Raw genomic sequence first — 17,507 nt, 5'->3', positions numbered from 1 at the left:
CTGGGTTCACGCCATTCTCCTACCTCAGCCTCCCAAGTAGCTGGGACTACAGGCGCCCTCCACCATGCCTGGCTAATGTTTTGTATTTTTAGTAGAGATGGGGTTTCACCGTGTTAGCCAGGATGGTCTCAATCTCCTGACTTAAAAGTTGAGAACATATTGGGTGGAGCCTTTTCTGCCAAGTGAAAGTTATGGGAAAATGCAGGACAGGGTTATCCTATTTTAGGAAAATCTAGATTAGGCTTAGTTACTTTACTAAAAGCGGACAAATCCCAGTAGACTCTGAGCCTTTATGGTGTTTTGTCCTGTATCAGTGGAAATCTTTTTTAGACAATGGCTTGTGACAGTTTTCATCTGCATAGTGGTTGAAGAGGATGTTTAGTGTAACACTCGTGGTAACCTCACAGAAAATAGTTATAGAATTTACAAAAAAGGAAATAAGGGAGGCCGGGTGTGGTGGTGCACACCTGTAATCCCAGCACTTTGGGAGGCCGAGGTGGGTGGATAACTTGAGGTCAGGAGTTCGAGACCAGCCTGGCCAACGTGGTGAAATCCCATCTCTACTAAAAATACTAAAAATTAGCCAGGCGTGGTGGCAGGCACTTGTAATCCCAGATACTCAGGAGGCTGAGACAGGAGAATCGCTTGAACCCGGGAGGCAGAGGTTGCAGTGAGCCGAGATCACGCCATTGCACTCCAGCCTGGGCAACAAGAGCTGAAAAAAAAAAGAAATAAAAAAGGAAATAAGGGAATTGAAATGTTTCACTATAAAAAATCAGCTAGGCCAGGCTTGGTGGCTCACGCCTGTAATCCCAGCACTTTAGGAGGCTGAGGCAGGTGGATCACCTGAGGTAGGCGTTTAAGACCAGATTGACTAACATGTTGAAACCCCGTCTCTACTAAAAATACAAAAATTAGCTGGGCTTGGTGGTGCATGCCTGTAATCCCAGCTGCTCAGGAGGCTGAGACAGGAGAATCACCTGAACCTGGGAGGCGGAGGTTGCAGTGAGTGGAGGTTGCAGTGAGCCGAGATTGCGCCACTGCACTCCACCCTGGGCAATGGAAAAAGACTGTCTCAAAAAAAAGAAAATTAGCTGGGTGTGGTGGTGGGCGCCTGTGATTCCAGCTACTCAGGAGGCTGAGGCAGGAGAATCACTTGAACTCAAGAGACAGAGGTTGCAATGAGCCAAGATTGTGCCATTGTACTCCAGCCTGGGCCACAAGATTGAAACTTCATCTCGGGGAAAAAAAAAATGAGCTAAATACAAGAGATGGTAATGCAGGAAATGAGAGAGAAAGAAGCTATAGAATGCACCGTCAGTCATTGCTGAGAGGAGAAGCTAGGACACTTATGGGCATGTTCCTGTCTGCCTTCCTTCCCGTCCCGCAGATGGTTGGAGCAGGTCTTTGTTTGCTGCAGAGCATGCCATTTCATCCTCCTTGTCTAAAGCAGGGGCCTGTGCTGTTGGCCAGGCATGATAACTCACCATCACGATGGCTTTCATCAGCATAAACATCAAGTTGTCTTAGAAAGTAATGCCCTTTGTCCAGTAGTCTTCCAGATCTGCCAACCTTTTTAGGCTTGCCGTGGGGAAAAAAAAAAAAAAAAATATATATATATATATATATATATATGTACACTTTAATATGCATATATGCACACGCACGTTATTAAATTAGGATGGGGTCTCGCTGTGTTGGCCAGGCTGATCTCGAATTCCTAGGCTAAAGAGATCCTCCTGCCTTGGTCTCCTGAAGTGCACGAATTATAGGTGTGAGCCACTGTGCCCAGCTGAAAATATTTTTTCAAAACCCTACTAAATTTTACCATTAAAGACCTTTATTGCTTTTAATTTTAATTTCTTTTTTAAGTTTAAATTTTTATTTTTTTTTTGAGACGAAGTCTTGCTCTGCGTCACGCAATGGCACGATCTTGGCTCACTGCAACCTCTGCCTCCTGGGTTCAAGCGATTCTCCTGCCTCAGCCTCCCAGGTAGCTGGGATTACAGGTGCCCGCCACCACGCCCAGCTAATTTTTGTATTTTTAGTAGAGACGGGGTTTCACCATGTTGGCCAGGCTGGTCTCGAACTCCTGACCTCAGGTGATCTGCCCGCCTTGGCTTCCCAAAGTGCTGGGATTACAGGCAGGAGCCACTGTGCCCAGCCTAATCTCTTTTTTTGAGACAGGGTCTCACTTTGTCACCAATGCTGGAGTGCAGTGGCACCATCTTGGCTCACTGTAGCTTCGACCTCCCTAGTTTAAGTGATCCTCGTGCCTCAGCTCCCCAAGTAGCTGAGACCATAGGCATATGCCACCATGCCTGGCTAACTTGTATTTTTAGTAGAGATGGGGTTTCCCCATGTTGCCCACTGGTCTTGAACTTCTGAGCTCAAGTGATCCACCGCCTTGGCCTCCCAAAGTGCTACAATTACAGACGTGAGCCACTGTGTCTGGCCATTTTGAAACGTTTTTTAGGGAAAGTAAGTAATAGCTGGCGTGGTGGCTCACACCTGTAATCCCAGCACAGTGGCAGGATCACTTGAGCCCAGGAGCTCGAGATCAGCCTGGGAAATATGACACTCCGTCACTACAAAAAAAAAAATTAACCTGGTGTGGTGGTGCAAGCCTGTGGTTCCAGCTCTCGGGAGGCTGAGGTCAGAGGATCACTTGAACCTTGGATGTCAAGGCTGCAGTAAGCTGTGATTTTGCCACTGCACTCCAGCCTGGGTGACAGCAAGACCCTGTCTCAAAAAAGCAAAAAAAAAGTAACAATTAGAAAATTTCCTGTGATTCTTTTAAATTGTAGGACTCTCGAAGACTGTCTAATGTTTGTATATAGATCCTGGAACAAAGTAACATCTTTTTTTTTTTTTTTTCCCCAAAGTAACATCTTTTTTAAAGAACACAGTTCATTCATGGTTCATGGTGGGTTTTTCTCTGTTTTAAGTCTGAAGAGACAAAAAGTGTTTTACATATACTCTATAAATAGTGATTAGGAATTAAAGTTGTTTTCTGAGTGAAACTAAGAGTTGAGAGGACAGTACTCTTAAAATATCTCCCCATATGTTGATGAATCTCACCCCTCGGCATCATCTTCTAGAAGGATTGAGCTGGGTATTGAAAGGTGAAGAGTGAGGTTTGGCTTTAATTTTCAGTGACCCAGATGCTAAAAGACCACAGATGGAAGCCGTAGTATTAGATCAGGACCTCACTAGGCTGTGCAGTAACCATCATGTTTTGTTTGCAACAGATAATTCGTGTCCAGTCCCCGGATGGAGTGAAGCGGATCACAGCAACAAAGAGAGAAACAGCAGCAACATTTTTGAAAAAGGTATCTGTGGCCTGGGTATTGACCCTCAGGATATTTTTCATCCTCTACTCTTACTGCCATCGATACCTTTTCGCTTTTCCTCATTTTCTTATTTTCCCTATTCCCAAATTGCCTTTTGCATTGCCTTTCTCTATCACAGTTGGGTTGGATTGCTATAGGATGAGATGTTTGTCACAGCTGATCACTGCTCAAAATTATAGGACCAAGAGCCCAAAGGTAAGTGTAAAAATATTTCACGGCTGGGCGTGGTGGCTCACACCTGTAATCCCAGCACTTTGGGAGACCAAGGCGGGTGGATCACGAAGTGAGGAGTTCAAGACCAGCCTGGCCAAGATGGTGAAACCCTGTCTACTAAAAATACAAAAATTAGCCAGGTGTGGTGGCAGGTGCCTGTAATCCCAGCTACTTGGGAAGCTGAGGCAAGAGAATTGCTTGACTCAGAAGGCAGAGTTTACAGTGAGTCGAGGTGGGGCCACTGCACTCCAACCTGGGCAACAGAGTGAGACTCCATCTCAAAAAAAAAAAAAAAAAAGTATTTCATAAGAGTGGCCAGGCGCAGTGGCTGACGCCTGTAATCGCAGCACTTTGGGAGGCCGAGGCGGGCGGATCACAAGGTCAGGAGATTGAGACCATCCTGGCTAACACGGTGAAACCCTATCTCTAGTAAAAATACAAAAAATTAGCCGGGCGTGGTGGCGGGCACCTGTAGTCCCAGCTACTGGTGAGGCTGAGGCAGGAGAATGATGTGAACACAGGAGGCGGAGCTTGCAGTGAGCTGAGATCGCGCCACTGCACTCCAGCCTGGGCGACAGAGTGAGACTGTCTCAAAAAAAAAAAAAAAAGTATGAATTGTAGATATGACTACAGTTGACTCAAAGAATCATCCCTGGCTCCTCCCTGGTCTCCTGACCTGCATTGTGTCCAGGATTCCCATGACAGTTTTTCTTTTTTTAACCAATCACAAAATATTTCATTTACTGTGATAGTTGCATATTATGTACTTCTTAGCTTATCTTCACAGTTTCTTCCTTATTTACTTTTCCCATGGATTCCCCCAGACTATTTCTGTCTGGTGTTGTTTCTCTTCAGACTGAAAAACATCCATTAGCCTTTGTTGTAGGTAGGTTTGTTGGTCACAGACCTTTGGGTTTTTTTGACCTGAAAATGTTTTCGTTTTGTCCTGTGTTTATATGAGGGATATTTTCTTTTTTTTTGAGATGGCATCTCACTCTGTTGCCCAGGCTGGAGTGCAGTGGCATGATCTCGGCTCACTGCAACCTCTGCCTCCTGGGTTCAAGCAGTTCTCTGCCTAAGCCTCTCGAGTAGCTGGGATTACAGGCGCCCGCCACCATACCTGACTAATTTTTTGTATTTTTAGTAGAGACGGGGTTTCACTATCTTCACCATGCTGGTCTTGAACTCCCGACCTCGTGATCCACCCGCTTCAGCGTGAGCCACCGTGCCCGGCCATGAAGGATATATTTTCTTTTTCTTTTTTTTTTTTTTTTTTATGAGAGGGAGTCTCGCTCTGTCTCCCAGGCCGGAATGCAGTGGCGTGATCTTGGCTCACTGCAAGCTCCGCCTCCCGGGTTCACGCCACTCTCCTGCCTCAACCTCCCGAGTAGCTGGACTACAGGCGCCCACCACCATGCCTGGCTAATTTTTTGTATTTTTAGTAGAGACGGGATTTCACCATGTTAGCCAGGATGGTCTTCATCTCCTGACCTCGTGATCCGCCCGCCTTGGCCTCCCAAGGATATTTTCATTCAATACAAATTTCTTTTTTTGAGATGGAGTCTTTTTCTGTCGCCCAGGCTGGAATGTGGTGGCGTGATCTCGGCTCAGTGCAACCTCCGCCTCCTGGGTTCCAGCAGTTCTCCTGCCTCAGCCTCCCAAGTAGCTGGGATTACAGGTGTGCACCACAATACCTGGCTAATTTTTGTTTTTGTTTTTTGAGACAAAGTTTCGCTCTTGTTGCCCAGGCTGGAGTGTGATGGCATGATCTTGGCTCATTGCAGCCTCTGCCTCCTGGGTTCAAGCAATTCTCCTGCCTCAGCCTCCCGGGTTCAAGCAATTCTGCCTCAGCCTTCCGAGTAGCTGGGATTACAGGCATACGCCACCAAGTCCGGCTAAGTTTGTCTTTTTAATAGAGATGGAGTTTCACCATGTTGGTCAGGCTGGTCTCGAACTCCTGACCTCAGGTGATCCACCCGCCTTGGCCTCCCAAAGTGCTGGGGTTACAGGCGTGAGCCACTGAACCTGGCCTCAAAACAGATTTCTGAGTTGACATTTCATTTTTGTTCCCCACCATGCATCAATTTTTTTTTTTTTTTTTGAGACGGAGTCTTTCTGTCGCCCAGGCTGGAATGCCGTGGCGCGATCTCGGCTCACTGCAAGCTCTGCCTCCCAGGTTCATGCCATTCCCCTGCCTCAGCCTCCCGAGTAACTGGGACTACAGGCACCCGCCACCACGCCCGGCTAATGTTTTTTGTGTTTTTAGTAGAGATGGGGTTTCACTGTGTTAGTCAGGATGGTCTCGATCTCCTGACCTCATGATCCGCCTGCCTCGGCCTCCCAATGTGCTGGGATTACAAGAGTGAGCCACCACACCTGGCCCTTTTTCTTTTTTTTTTTGAGACGAAGTCTCATTGTGTCGCCCAAGCTGGAGTGCGGCGGCACAATCTTGCCTCACTGCAACCTCCGCCTCCCGGGTTCAAGTGATTCTGTTGCCTCAGCCTCCCGAGTAGCTGGGACTACAGGCTCGCACCACCATGCCCAGCTGATTTTTGTATTTTTAGTAGAGACGAGGTTTCACTATGTTGGCCAGTCTGGTCTCGAATTCCTGACCTCAGGTGATCCGCCCGCCTCGGCCTCCCAAAGTGCTGGGATTACAGGTGTGATCCACCCTCACCCAGTCCATTTTAAAATTATTATTATTATTATTTTTGCCTAGGTTGGAGTGCACTGGCACAGTCACAGCTCACTGCAGCCTTGACTTCCCGGGCTCAAACGATCCTCCCACGTCAGCTTCCTAGCTAATTTCTTAATTTTTTGGTAGAGATGGGGTTTCACCATGTTGTCTAGGCTGGTCTTGATTTCCTCAAGTGATCCTCCCCACTCTGTCTCCTGGATGCTGGGATTCCAGGCGGGAGCCGCGGTGCCTGGTCCTGTTGAGCATTTGAAGCTGTCGTTCCAGCGTCTTCTTGGTCTTCTCGTCTTCAGTGACCTCTGGCTTTCAGTAGGGTGACTCTGGTGTGCCTTGCAGTGGTGTTCTTTGTATCCTAACTTGAGAGAGTTTGCTGAACTTCCTGGAGTTGCTATTTGATGTTTTTCATTAAATTTTGGGGTTTTCCCCACTCTTAAGTATTTTTCTGTTCTATTTTCATTCTTTTCTTTCTTTTTTTTCTTGATATGGAGTCTCGCTCTGTTGTCCAGGCTGGAGTGCAGTGGCGTGATCTTGGCTGACTGCAACCTCCGCCTCCCGGGTTCAAGCGGTTTTCCTGGCTCAGCCTCCCGAGTAACTGAGATTACAGGCACGTGCCAGCTCACCTGGCTAATTTTTTTTTTTTTTTGAGATGAAGTCTCACTCTGTCGCTTGGGCTGGAGTGCAGTGGCGCAATCTCTGCCCACTGCAACCTCCACCTCCCAGGTTCAAGCGATTCTCCTGTTTCAGCCTCCTGAGTAGCTGGGATTACAGGGGTGCACCACCACACCTGACTAATTTTTGTATTTTTAGTAGAGATGGGATTTCACCATGTTGGCCAGGCTGGTCTCAAACTCCTGGCCTCAGGTGATCTGCCCAACTCGGCCTCCCAAAGTGTTGGGATTACAGGCTTGAACCTCCGCGCCCAACCCTCATTTTTTTCTAGTGAGGAGCATTTGGTCCTGTACCATGGGTTCCTAAGGCTGTTTTTTTTCCCCCCAAATCTCTGCCTTCAGATTATATAGCTGTTATTTTTATTGATTCATTTATGTTTTTCTTTTTAGAGTTGGTTGGATTCTCACTCTGTCGCTCAGGCTGGAGTGCAGTGGTGTGATCATATCTCATTGTAGCCTTAAACTTCTGGGCTCAAGCAGTGCTTCCACCTCAGCCTCCCGAGTTGCTGGGACCACAGGCTATTCACCTATGTTTAGGTTGACTCTTCTGCTCTCTCCCTTCTGCTGATAAGCCCATTCAGTGAATTTTTTATTTCTGTTCTTGTGTTTTTCAGTTCTAGAATTTCCATTTGATTGTTCTTTTATGATTTGTTTCTTTACCGAGATTCACATTCCTTTTATTTGGGTACATCTACTCTGATGACCCCTTGGTGTAGAGCTCTTGCTCTGGCCCCTTGCCTGGGCTCAGACACAGATGCGCCCACCTGCCTGCTGGACGGCTTCACTGCAGTGTGTCTGGTTGTCACCTCCGATCTCAGTGTCAAATGGAGGTCCTGATTTTCCCTCTAGTCTTCTTCCTTTTTTAGCCTTTCCTTTCATGGTCCCTGCACAGGTGTTACCTCCACATAGTTTCTCAATCTAGAATTCTCAGCTTTACTCTGACCTCCTTCCTTTCTCTCATTCCATTCCTGCCCCTGGTCCTGCTCATCAGCTGGGCCTGGCGATGACCACTGCTGGAAGGTGTGCTCTTGCCTTCATCCCCACCATCCTGTCCCATCTCATCCCGTCTCAGCCCATCTCTCTTGTCTCTAATTGGCACTCTAGCTTCCTCTTCAGTGTGGTGTTGAGCAACAGGGATTTTGTGGATGATGATTCCCCCTGCCTTTCGTCTGTGTGGCTTCCCACGGCCCTGTCTGCCTCGCCAGCCTCATCTCTTTCCATCTTCCTTATTGTTTATTGGCCTCTGGCCTCCGTGTTTCCAACACCCTTCCTGCCTCCTGGTCTTTGTGCTTGCTCCTGCTCCCTGTGGCCTTTTCTCCCAGCTCGCGTGTGGCAGGCTTACCCACCGCTGGGTGGGCCCTGCTCAGTTGAACCTCTTCAGAGAGACTTCTAGCCTCCCATCTGAGGTTTCTTTTCCTTTTCTGTCATAGTGCTTATTTCGACCTTTGTTGACTTTGTCTCCCCCATTTGTTGGTAAACTGCTTGACAGCAGGAACCTTGTCTTTTTTTTTTTTTTTTTTCTTTTTTTGAGGTGGAGTCTTGTTCTGTTGCCCAGGCTAGAGTGTAATGGCGTGATCTCATCTCACTGCAGCTCCACCTCCCAGGTTGAAGTGATTCTCCTGTCTCAGCCCACCGACTAGCTGGGACTGTAGGCGTGCACCACCATGCCTGGCTAATTTTTGTCTTTGTTTTTGTTTTTGTTTTTCTGAGACGGAGTTTCACTCTTGTCGCCCAGGGTGGAGTGCAATGGCGTGATCTTGGCTCACTGCAACCTCTGCCTTCTGGTTTCAAGCAATTCTCTTGCCTCAGCCTCCTGAGTAGCTGGGATAACAAGCGTCCGCCACCACGCCCAGCTAATTTTTGTATTTTAGTAGAAATGGGGTTTCATCAAGGTGGCCAGGCTGGTCTCGGTCTCCTGACCTCGTGATCTGCCCACCTCGGCCTCCCAGAGTGCTGGGATTACAGGTGTGAGTCACCGCACCTGGCCTAATTTTTGTATTTTTAGGAGAGATGGGGTTTCACCATGTTGGTCAGGCTGGTCTTGAACTCCTGACTTGAAGTGATCCACCCGCCTTGGCCTCCCGAAGTGCTGGGATTGCAGACATGAGCCACCACGCCCGGCCAGAAACCTTGTCTTTTCTAGTTCATTTTTGTGATCTGAACACCCAGAATGGAGCTGAGCACATAGAACTGCTTAATATTTGTTGAAGGAATAAGTGAATATTCCCAGCATCTAGCAAAGTGCCCTGCACAGTGGACATTTTATGATTTAGTCGCACCATTCTGTGTTAGATTTCAGAATTGGAATTGAGTTTTTTTTTTTTTTTGAGACGGAGTCTCGCTCTGTCGTCCTGGCTGGAGTGCAGTGGCGCGATCTCGGCTCACTGCAAGCTCCACCTCCCAGGTTCACGCCACTCTCCTGCCTCAGCCTCCCGAGTAGCTGGGACTGCAGGCGCCCACCACCACGCCCGGCTAATTTTTTGTATTTTTAGTAGAGACGGGGTTTCACCGTGTTAGCCAGGATGGTCTCGATCTCCTGACCTCGTGATCCGCCTGCCTCGGCCTCCCAAAATGCTGGGATTACAGGCGTCAGCCACCGCGCCCGGCCGGGTTTTTTATTTTTTTGAGACAGAGTTTTGCTTTTTTTTTTTTTTTTTTGAAACAAAGTCTTGCTCTGTCACCCGGGCTGGAGTGCAGTGGCATGATCTCGACTCACTGCAGCCTCTACCTCCCAGGCCCAAGCAGTTCTGCCTCAGCCTCCCGGGTAGCTGGGATTACAGGTGTGCGCCACCATGCCTGGCTAATTTTTGTATTTTTAGTAGAGACGGTTTCACTATGTTGACCAGGCTGGTGTCAAACTCTTGGCCTCGTGATCCACCTGCCTTGGCCTCCCATAGTGCTGAGATTACAGGTGTGAGCCTCCACACCCGGCCAGAGTTTTGCTCTTGTTGCCCAAGCTGGAGTGGAATAGCACAATCTCGGCTCCCTGCAACCTCTGCCTCCCAGCTTCAAGTGATTCTCCTGCTTCAGCCTCACGGGTAGCTGGGATTACAGGCATGTGCCACCATGCCTGGCTAATTTTGTAGTTTTAGTAGAAACAGGGATTCACCATGTTGGTCAGGCTGGTCTCGAACTCCTAACCTCAGGTGATACTCCCACCTCATCTTCCCAAAGTGCTGGGATTACAGGCATGAGCCACCACGCCTGGCCTGGAATTGGGTTTTTACAATTGAATTCAAAAATGGAAATTGAACTTTTCAAACATAGCCATTGGCCATGCATGGTGGCTCATGCCTGTAATCCCAGCACTTTGGGAGGCCAAGGTGGACGGATCACCTGAGGTCAGGAGTTTGAGACCACCGTGGCCAACATGGTGAAACCCCATCTCTACTAAAAATACAAAAATCAGCCGGGTATGGTGGCAGGCGCCTGTAATCCCAGCTACTTGGGAGGCTGAGGCAGGAGAATCACTGGAACCTGGGATGTGGAGGTTGCAGTAAGCCGAGATCATGCCACTGTACTCCAGCTTGGGCTACAGAACGAGACTGTCTGAAAACAAAACAAGGATAGCCATTAACTCTTGTTTGCTTCAAAGTCTTAAATGTTTTACAAAGTTTCATCATTGACAAGACGTTTGCTTTTTTGGCCACTTTATTCATTTTAATTGACACCTTTGTGAACAGTACAAATTTCTTTAAAAGAGCAAAATAGCAAGAGGAATTTGGTAAATGATGGGCACTTTCCAAATTTGGTGAATACTCTTCTAGTAATGTCTGGTGTGTATGGTATATGTAGTGATACTTTAGCATTTCATTAAATTTCTGTTCTTTGGGCCTTGTTTTAGGTTGCAAAGGAGTTTGGCTTCCAAAATAATGGCTTCTCGGTTTACATCAATAGAAACAAGACCGGAGAGATAACAGCCTCCTCCAACAAATCCCTCAACTTGCTAAAAATCAAGTAAGTGTCCTCTGAGGAGGAAGCAGGGAATGGGGGGAAATGAGGTCCCCATGATCTGCCCGAGGTTGCCGAGTTTTATTCTCTTTCCTCATCACACCACTCATTATGGTCTTATCAACTGACCAGAATACACATGACCGTGTTGCTTGCCAGGGATTCAGTAATTATCCTGAATCTGCAGTTACTATTGAGCAGATTTGATTGACTTTGCAGAATTCTGGAATTTGTGTCACTGAGGAGAAAGTTATTGTCTTTGTCCATGTACGGCGTGGAGTGAGCTGCATACTCAGCTGCTTGTTTGGAGTGAAAGACCTTGAACACAGCTGTGTGCCGGGAAATCATGTTAGCCCTGCTGGCTTGGGTAGGAGTGCTGGCACTGCAGTGGCCCATGCCACCCTGTAGAGTTGGTCATTCAGGACCATCAGGACTCAGAGACCTCTTGTCACAGCCTGGCTACTGCCTGTTTTTGTAAAGTGTTATTGGAACACAGCCAGGTCGCGTTGTTGGTGCCAGTTTTCATGTTACAAGGGCAGAGTTTAGTTGTGATAGACCGTGAGACCTGCAAAGCTGAAAGTATTGACTGGTCCTTTACGGAACACGGGTGCTGGCTCCCATCGAAACCGTCTGGGCACTTGCTCACGTGTGCCTTAGATCAGTTCAGTCCTTAAGGAGCTAGTGGCCAGTTTTCCTCTCGACGCTGCAGGTTGCATGTGCTGTGGCCACTGGCTCAGTGGTGGGCCTGGGACCTGCTGGCAGTTGGCTGTGAGCCTGTTTACCAGCCAGAATGATGGGCTGGTTTTGCACTTGGTCACTTTTAGATTCACAAATTACTATGTCTAGGGACACAACATGCAATCGTAGCATTCATTTGTTCTTAACAAAGATTTATTGGGCACCTACTGTTTGCCTACCCATGTGATGAGGTGAAACGAAACCTCTTGTTGATGTTCATTTCCAGAGTGACACTGGTTCATCCTTTTGAGCTGGTGAGGGGTTTTGCATCTTGATATTTTTCTTTTTTTTTTCTTTTCTTTCCTTCCTTCCTTCTTTCCTTTTCTTTCTTTCTTGAAGGGTTTTGCATCTTGATACTTCCTTCCTTCCATTCTTTTCCTTTTCCTTTCTTTCCTTTCTTGAGACAGAATCTCACCGTGTCACCCAGGCTGGAGTGCGGTGGTGCGATCGTAGCTCACTGCAGCCTCGACCTTCTGGGCTCAAGTGATCCTTCAGCCTCAGCCTCCCGAGTAGCTGGGACTACAGGCACATTTTTCACTTTTAAATCAAATCTAGCTGGTAATTTTTTTTTAAAAAGTTTAAATCTGGAACACGTAACCATTATCTAAAGGTAAAGAGAATGACTGTGAGTGCACACGCTCTGTTCCAGCCAGAGGAACTCTCAGCTCACGACCACGCTTGTCCCGCTGCTCTTGCCCTCCTTCCTTCTCTTCTGTTGCTTGGCCTTTTTTTCTCCCTCCTCTTTTTAATTATTAAACAAAATGCGTACTGAACACCTCAGAAAACAGTGTATGCCTTGATGGATGAACCTTATGTGTCACCATTGCAAGCACCAAGCAGGTCTGGGGACAAGGCATTGGCAGCCACTGCAGAAGCTTCCCTAACAGTAATCACCGGTTTGCATTTTTTTTTTTTTGAGACGGAGTCTCGCTCTGTCGCTCAGGCTGGAGTGCAATGACGTGATCCCAGCTCACTGCAACCTCTGCCTCCTGGGTTCAAGCATTTCTCCTGCCTCAGCCTCCTGAGTAGCTGGGACTATAGGCTCGTGCCACCATGCCTGGCTAATTTTTTTATTTTATGTAGAGGTGGGGTTTCACTAAGTTGGCCAAGCTGGTCTCGAATTCCTGACCTCGTGATCCACCCGCCTTGGCCTTCCAAAGTGCTGGGATTACAGGTGTGAGCCACCGTGCCTGGCTCTTTATTCTTTCGTTACTTGAGTGTCTATCCCTAGACACTGCCAGTTAGTCTTGCTTTTTAAGGAAATTTGTATGTCTTACTTCTTGTAATCTTCAGGTTCCCCTTCCATCTCTTTCCTTTTGAAATTTATCTGTTGAGGAACTTGGTCCATTGACCTGTAGAGTTTCCCACCTCTGAGGTCTTGCTGATTTCACATTCACAAGACCCTGCAGCATGACCCTCTGTGTCCTGGATTTCCTGCCGATGCAAAGCGGTAAACAGAGGCCTGACAGACTCAGGCCATTCCCTCAGCAGGACCATGGGGTGCTGTACCCCCACCTTTTTTTTTTTTTTGAGACGGAGTCTCAATCTGTTGCCCAGGCTGGAGTGCAGTGGCGCGATCTCAGCTCACTGCAACCTCTGCCTCCCAGGTTCAAGCGATTCTCCTGCCTCAGCCTCCTGAGTAGCTGGGATTACAGGTGCCCACCACCATTCCCAGGTAATTTTTGTATTTTTAGTAGAGACAGGGTTTCACTGTGTTGGCCAGGCTGATCTCAATCTCTTGACCTCAAGTGATTCACCCGCCTCAGCCTCCCAAAGTGTTGGCATTACAGATGTAAGCCACTGCGCCTGGCACCCCGCCTTTTTTCGTTTCTTTTCTTTCTTTTTTTTTTTTTTCTTGAGACAGAGTTTCATTCTTGTTGCCCAGGCTAGAGTGCAGTGGCATGGTGTCAGCTCACCGCAACCTCTGCCCCACCGGGTTCAAGCGATTCTCCTGCCTTAGCCTCCCGAGTAGCTGGGATTACAGGCATGTGCCACCAAGCCCAGCTAATTTTGTTTTTGTTTTTGTTTTTTGAGACGGAGTCTCACCGTGTCGCCCAGGCTAGAGTGCAGTGGCGCGATTTCAGCTCACTGCAAGCTCCACCTCCCGGGTTCATGCCATTCTCCTGCCTCAGCCTCCCGAATAGCTGGGACTACAGGCGCCCGCCAACATGCCCGGCTAATTTTTTGTGTTTTTTTAAATTGATCATTCTTGGGTGTTTCTCGCAGAGGGGGATTTGGCAGGCTCATAGGACAATAGTGGAGGGAAGGTCAGCAGACGAACAAGTGAACAAAGGTCTCTGGTTTTCCTAGGCAGAGGACCCTGCGGCCTTCCGCAGTGTTTGTGTCCCTGGGTACTTGAGATGAGGGAGTGGTGATGACTCTTAACGAGCATGCTGCCTTCAAGCATCTGTTTAACAAAGCACATCTTGCACCGCCCTTAATCCATTTAACCCTGAGTGGACACAGCACATGTTTCAGAGAGCACAGGGCTGGGGGTAAGGTCATAGATCAACAGGATCCCAAGGCAGGAGAATTTTTCTTAGTACAGAACAAAATGAAAAGTCTCCCATGTCTACTTCGTTCTACACAGACACAGCAACCATCCGATTTCTCAATCTTTTCCCCACCTTTCCCCCTTTTCTATTCCACAAAACCGCCATTGTCATCATGGCCCGTTCTCAATGAGCTGTTGGGTACACCTCCCAGACGGGGTGGTGGCCGGGCAGAGGGGCTCCTCACTTCCCAGTAGGGGCGGCCGGGCAGAGGCGCCTCTCACCTCCCGGACGGGCCGGCTGGCTGGGCGGGGGCTGACCCCCCACCTCCCTCCCGGACGGGGCGGCTGGCCGGGCGGGGGCGCTGACCCCCCACCTCCCTCCCGGACGGGGCGGCTGGGCGGGCGGGGGCGCTGACCCCCCACCTCCCTCCCGGACGGGGCGGCTGCCGGGCGGAGACACTCCTCACTTCCCAGATGGGGCGGCTGCCGGGCAGAGGGGCTCCTCACTTCTCAGACGGGGCGGCTGCCGGGCGGAGGGGCTCCTCACTTCTCAGATGGGGCGGCTGCCGGGCGGAGGGGCTCCTCACTTCTCAGATGGGGCGGCTGCCGGGTGGAGGGGCTCCTCACTTCTCAGACGGGGCGGCCAGGCAGAGACGCTCCTCACCTCCCAGGCGGGGTCACGGCCAGGCAGAGGCGCTCCTCACATCCCAGACAGGGCGGCGGGGCAGAGGCACTCCCCACATCTCAGACGATGGGTGGCCGGGCAGAGACTCTCCTCACTTCCTAGATGGGATGGCGGCCGGGAAGAGGCACTCCTCACTTCCTAGATGGGATGGCGGCCGGGCAGAGACGCTCCTCAGTTTCCAGACTGGGCAGCCAGGCAGAGGGGCTTGTCACATCCCAGACGATGGGCGGCCAGGCAGAGAGGCTCCTCACTTCCCAGACGGAATGGCGGCCGGGCAGAGGCTGCAGTCTCGGCACTTTGGGAGGCCAAGCCAGGCGGCTGGGAGGTGGAGGTTGTAGCGAGCTGAGATCACGCCACTGCACTCCAGCCTGGGCACCATTGAGCACTGAGTGAACGAGACTCCGTCTGCAATCCCGGCACCTCGGGAGGCCGAGGCTGGCGGATCACTCTCGGTTAGGAGCTGGAGACCAGCCCGGCCAACACAGCGAAACCCCGTCTCCACCAAAAAAATACGAAAACCAGTCAGGCGTGGCGGCGCGTGCCTGCAATCGCAGGCACTCGGCAGGCTGAGGCAGGAGAATCAGGCAGGGAGGTTGCAGTGAGCCGAGATGGCAGCAGTACAGTCCAGCTTCGGCTCGGCATCGGAGGGAGACCGTGGAAAGAGACGGAGGGGGAGGGGGAGGGGGGGCATTTTTTTGTGTTTTTAATAGAGACGGGATCTCACCGTGTTAGCCAGGATGGTCTCGATCTCCCGACCTCGTGATCCACCTGCTTCAGCCTCCCAAAGTGCTGGGATTACAGGCATGAGCCACCGTGCCCGGCCTTATTTTGTATTTTTAAGTAGACTTGGGGTTTCTCTGTGTTGGTCAGGCTAGTCTCGAACTCCTAACCTCAGGTGATCTGCTGGCCTCAGCCTCCCAGAGTGCTGGGATTACAGGAGTGAGCCACTACACCTGGCACCCTCTTTTTTTCTTTAGAGACAGGGTCTTTGTCCACACTGTTGTGAACTGTGATTGTGCCACTGCACTGCAGCTGGGCAACAGAGCAAGACCCTGTCTCAAAAGTATATAAATAAATACGTAATCTGATTTTTTTTTCCCCTAAATCTGTCTGTTGGCTTCAAGTACTCACAGGGGCCATGTGGCTCCTGGTTTCTCCTAGTTTCTGCTCTGCTGCCACATTGGCCCACTGGCCTCCAGTGAAGACCACTGGGTGGTTGAGGACTCCCTATCCGGGCTGTGAGACATGGGGGCCTGCCTCTTGGGTCTCGTGACTGTTGGCATCTGTCTGCCCCCACTTGTATCCCTGCCCCCTGCATTGCTGTAGATGCATCGGTGGGACCTGGCATGCGGTCTAGCTGTCTGCAGGAGGGAGATTTGGGAAGAGCCACTGACTTTGGTGCCTGCCACTTCCATGTCCTAGAATCCCGCCTGGTCATTTTGGATAGCCTCTGTCACTCACCCTCTTCTTCCATTCCATTGTTCATTTAATATCCCATGTAGAGGTTGATATTCGGTCTCATAATTTCTGTGTCTGAGTCTTTGGCAGTCTAACTCTCTGTTAATTATGTCTCTACCCACTCTTACTTGCGTGGTAGTGTGTTACTCTTTTTTTTTTTTTGAGATGGAGTCTCACTCTGTCGCCCAGGCTGGAGGGCAGTGGCACCATCTTGGCTCACTGCAAGCTCCGCCCCCTGGGTTCACCCCATTCTCCTGCCTCAGCCTCCCGAGTAGCTGGGACTACAGGCACCTGCCACCACGCCCGGCTAATTTTTTGTATTTTTAGTAGAGACTGGGTTTCACCGTGTTAGCCAGGATCGTCTCAATCTCCTGACCTCATGATCCTCCCACCTCGGCCACCCAACGTGCTGGGATTACAGGTGTGAGCCACTGTGCCCGGCCCGTGTGTTACTCTTCTACATTTGGATTTTTGGTTCTTATGACAGGTTATATTTGACCAAACTTGGTCTTGAGGAATCCTGAAGGATCCAGATTTAGCAGCTTTTCTTTTCTGTTTCTTTTTTTTTTTTTTTTTTGAGACGGAGTCTTGCTATGTCGCCCAGGCTGGAGTGCAGTGGCGCGATCTCAGCTCACTGCAAGCTCCGCCTCCTGGGTTCATGCCATTCTCCTGTCTCAGCCTCCTGAGTAGCTGGGATTACAGGTGCCCGCCACCACCCCCGGCTAATTTTTTTTTTTATTTTTAGCAGAGACGAGGTTTCACTGTGTTAGCCAGGATGGTCTCAATCTCCTGACCTCGTGATCCTCCCACCTCAGCCTCCGAAAGTGCTGGGATTACAGGCGTGAGCCACCACGCCCGGCCCAGATTTAGCAGCTTTTCTACAGAGGTTTGCATTTGCTTTTGTTGGCACAGGGGGGTCTGATGAACCTACAACTCTTTTGAGTTAATTTCTGTCTTTGGGCTTTCTGAACCAAATGGCATCATCCCTGGTTCTGCTCCAGATGCATGGCCCAGCAGGCCTTTAGTTACAGAGTCTCAGAGGTGACTTTGTTGGGTTTTTTTGCTGTGTACTGGATAGAGGCAGATGGGATTCCTCCTTGGTTACTATTTTCTGCTGGTGGGTTTTTCACAGCTGTTCAGGCGTCCTTTGGTTATCTGCATTTATGTGGAAGTTTCGGACTCAGCTGCCCCCTCTGGGCAGGGAAGCCCAAGTTCTTGTCTCCCAGTGCCCAGCAAACCGCTGTAGGCCCAA

At 49.6% G+C, this 17,507-nt stretch overlaps 1 protein-coding gene across 3 annotated transcripts in view; it reads left to right on the top strand.

The window, feature by feature from the left end:
- NPLOC4 (NPL4 homolog, ubiquitin recognition factor) overlaps positions 1–17,507 on the top strand; it is an 80,178-nt gene that overhangs the window by 4,070 nt on the left and 58,601 nt on the right. For all 3 annotated transcript variants that reach the window (XM_003315770.6, XM_009433499.5, XM_063799429.1), the window contains exons 2-3: positions 3,252–3,332; positions 10,774–10,886. In XM_003315770.6, the coding sequence (XP_003315818.1) occupies positions 3,252–3,332; positions 10,774–10,886 (194 nt within the window). The remainder of the gene's footprint in view (positions 1–3,251; positions 3,333–10,773; positions 10,887–17,507) is intronic.

This window comes from Pan troglodytes, chromosome 19, assembly GCF_028858775.2.
Source record: "Pan troglodytes isolate AG18354 chromosome 19, NHGRI_mPanTro3-v2.0_pri, whole genome shotgun sequence".
NCBI lineage: Eukaryota > Metazoa > Chordata > Mammalia > Primates > Hominidae > Pan > Pan troglodytes.
This window is presented reverse-complemented; position numbering and strand designations above follow the sequence as displayed.